At 47.9% G+C, this 3,702-nt stretch overlaps 1 protein-coding gene across 1 annotated transcript in view; it reads right to left on the reverse strand.

The window, feature by feature from the left end:
• Positions 1 to 338: 338 nt before the first annotated feature.
• Positions 339 to 3,702, reverse strand: part of LOC107125865 (myelin transcription factor 1-like) — a gene marked incomplete at both ends in the record, with an annotated part of 35,635 nt that continues 32,271 nt past the window's right edge. The window contains 2 exons of the mRNA XM_015429328.1: positions 339 to 407; positions 601 to 663. Coding sequence (XP_015284814.1) covers positions 339 to 407; positions 601 to 663 — 132 coding nt within the window. The remainder of the gene's footprint in view (positions 408 to 600; positions 664 to 3,702) is intronic.

Below are 3,702 nucleotides of genomic sequence, written 5' to 3' on the forward strand. Positions count from 1 at the left end.
AGTTTGCTCTGGAGCCATCCCTTCCTGAGCTAAGGCAAAAATGTGTGTGCCGGAGGCTAAAAAACTGTGAGCCAAGCTCACACTCACTCCGCTTAGAGGGAACACTGGTTCCTACCGTCAACAAAATTCCCTTCAACCTTTCCCCCGCTCTGAGGTTACCCCTTTGACATACCAGTTGTGATGGGAATTGGCAGTTGACCTACAGGCAGATTCCCCAAATGGCTTTTCAAAAAGGAAAGAGGGCAGAAAGGGGAAGGAAAGGGGGACTGAAGCTAGAGCAGGTAGCAAAAAGAAGAGAGAGAGAGAGAGACGGAGATTCGAGTATAGCGCAAACATACTTGAGGTCAGCAGAGTGGGCAGCCATGAGATTTCGGAGGCTCTTGTCAGCAAGAGGGCAACCAGAAAGGCTGAAAAAGAAGAGATGGAATACTTGGGTAAGCTAAAAAAAAGAAGAAAAATAAAAGAAAAGCTAAGGGCAGGACATAGAAAGGGGAAGAGGGAATAGAACCAAAGTATCCATACCATTTTTTTTAATATAAAAAAAAGGTTTTTAAAGAGGTTGTTAGAGCCTGGAAGAGTAGGGTAGGTAAGGTGACTAACCTGCGGTGAGAAGCATAGTTCCCAGTGATGTGTCCGCTGCCATCACAGCCTGGGGTAGGGCAACTGAACAGAAATAATTACGGGGAAAAAAAGGTGAGTGGCAAAAAAAAGAAAGAACCCAGTAAGATTCATGCATATGTGAAAATATTTTGGAAAGTATATAAAAAAAGGAGAAAATCCTTCTTCTGTAAAACTGGGGGAAAAAATTTACTAACGAGCTCATCGGGATTTCGAAAAGTACGGTCAGGTTTGTTAAAGTTGTCATCAAGACCCCTGCTGTGGAGGTGGATGGTTCCCCAAGTCTAGGCATCTAGTTGTGTTTCATCTGTCTGTCTGTCCGTCCGTCCATCCATCCATCAATCATCTATCTATCATCAACCTACCTACCTGTCATCCATCAATCATCCATCTATCATCATCATCTACCTATAACCAATCAATCAATTTCTCTCTCCCTCTCTATCATCTCCCTCTCTATCATCTATCATCCATCATCCATCATCTATCTATCTATCTATCTGTCTGTCTGTCTGTCTGTCTGTCTGATCTATCTATTCATCCATCTGTAATCATCTACCTATCATCAATCAATCAATCTCTCTCCCTCTCTGTCATCTCTCTTTCTCTCTCTCATCCATCCATCCATCCATCCATCCATCCATCCATCCATCCATCCATCCATCCATCATCATCTACCTATCATCAATCAATCAATCAATCTCTCCCTATCTATCTATCTATCTATCTATCTATCTATCTATCTATCTATCTATCTACCTATCTATCTATGATCCATCCATCCTCTACCCATCATCAGTCAATCAATCAATCAATCGACCTCTCTCTCTCTCTCATCCATCTATCCATCCATCCATCCACCCTGACCTGGAAGGCCCAGGCTAGCCTGATCTCATCAGATCTTGGAAGCTAAGCAGGGTCAGCCCTGGTTAGTACTTGGGTGGGAGACCACCAAGGAAGTGCTGTGACCTGAGGACACTTTCCACCACCACCATTTATCGTCTGTCTGTCTGTCTGTCTCTCTGTCCGTCTGTCCGTCCGTCCATCCATCCATCCACCCTGACCTGGAAGGCCCAGGCTAGCCTGATCTCATCAGATCTTGGAAGCTAAGCAGGGTCAGCCCTGGTTAGTACTTGGGTGGGAGACCACCAAGGAAGTGCTGTGACCTGAGGACACTTTCCACCACCACCATCTGTCTGTCTGCACTTGCAATTCTCAACACGGACTCAGTTCAGACAGAACACCAAACCTTCTGCCCATACAGTCCATGTGTACCGAGAGGCTGGAAACTCCATGTAAATCCTCCCAGTATGGATGGTGGCCCTACTGTGTGAAAGGGGCAATGTGTGGATCAGGTTCGATGCACACAATCAAGAACCCTGAAAAATCAGGGTTTCATGCAGAATATGCAGAGGTTGTACGTGTGTGCAAAAATCAGCACATTGCTCCCTTCAGACAACATGGCAACCACATGCATTGGTAGGATTGCACATAGTGTGCGTTGGCAGAACACACATTTGACCAGCACATGCATGATCCCTCAGATCTCGGTTTGCCTTGTCAAACGCAGGCTTCCCATTGCCTTTGCACTGGCCAGAGGATTCCGTAGCAAGGGGGAGCATCGCCAAATAGCAAGGCAGGAGGAGGTCTGGATGTCTGCATTTTTACATCACGGCGAAACCACAACTGAGACTAATTGTGGTTAATAAAGCAAGCCGTTGTTTCCAGTCCTGGTTTCATAGACCCTAACTAACCGTGACTCGTGAAGCAGCCTGCATTTGGATAATTGCACTAACTAAGTCAACCACAGCTTTGCAATTTGGTTTGAACCAATCCATCGTTTCATGGCTGGTTCCAGGGTTTGGGGGGCCCTGGGCACACCCTGTCATCCAGCAAAAGGACCCCCAACTCATGCTTCCTTCCAGCCCACCCACATCCCCACCTGCCTGTGTTTCCTTCCCCCCTCCCCGCTTATGTTTGTGAGCCTTCCGACTGACCACATGCCCTTTCTCCAATGGTGCTGGCTGGTGTGTGCAGATAAGCGTATCACCACTCTGCACAGCAGGAGCGCCACCTGGCAGCGTGTGATTAGAGGGGTTTTTGTGGCAGTGGGCCCTGCCAGAAACTCTGGGCCCTGGAAGGTGCCCCATCTCAGGGCACACTAATGCTGGCTACCAAAAGGGCAAATAATAGTAATAAGCAGGGCTATATTTGGGCAGGAACGCACAGGAACGGAGTTCCGGCTGGCTCCTGAGTGGGTGTGGCTGGATGACCACACTTCTGGTGACATGTGGGTGCGGCCTAATGTGCTAATGAGCTGTGCTGTCAGGGGTGTGGCCTAATATGCTAATGAGTTTCTGCTGTTGGGTGTGGCCTATTATGCTAATGAGTTCCTGCTGGGCTTTTTCTACAAAAAGAGCCCTGGTAATAATCAACTGATTAGCCACTTGTAGAAGAAAAGAGAAGAGATAGGATTTATACCCCGCCCTTCACTCGGAGTCTCAGAGCGGCTTACAATCTCCTTTCCGTTCCCCTCCCCACAACAGACACCCTGTGAGGTAGGTGGGGCTCAGAGAGCTCTTTCGAGGACTGCCCTTAAGAGAACAGCTCTGAGAGAACCTGTGACTGACCCAAGGTCACTCCAGCAGCTGCACATGGAGGAGCGAGGAATCAAACCCGGTTCTCCCAGATTAGAGTCTGTGCACTTCACCACTACACCAAACTGGCTCTCAGTGAAACAACTGTACATTTATCTTACTTCTTTGTCTGAAGATGGAAAGCAGGACTTAAAGGGGTTCTGAGTTGCTAGCACCAGAAGGCGTATTTGGTAGGGTTGCCAGCAATGCTCCCTCTAAGCTGTGGAGTCTTGTGAGCAAAAATCCTACTTTGCGAGCTGCTGGCATTAAAGTGGTGAGCAAGCAATTTGGCTACTGCATAAATTAGTTTGCTCTGGAGCCCTCCTTCCTGAGCAAAGACAAAAATGTGTGAGCCGGAGGCTACAAAACGGTGAGCTAGCTCACACTCACTCAGCTTAGAGGGAACACTGGTTGCCAGGTCCCTCCTGGCCACCAGTGGGGAACTGGG

The sequence above is a fragment of the Gekko japonicus genome, unplaced genomic scaffold, assembly GCF_001447785.1.
Source record: "Gekko japonicus isolate JY-2015 unplaced genomic scaffold, Gekko_japonicus_V1.1 scaffold5479, whole genome shotgun sequence".
In the NCBI taxonomy this organism is placed as follows: domain Eukaryota; kingdom Metazoa; phylum Chordata; class Lepidosauria; order Squamata; family Gekkonidae; genus Gekko; species Gekko japonicus.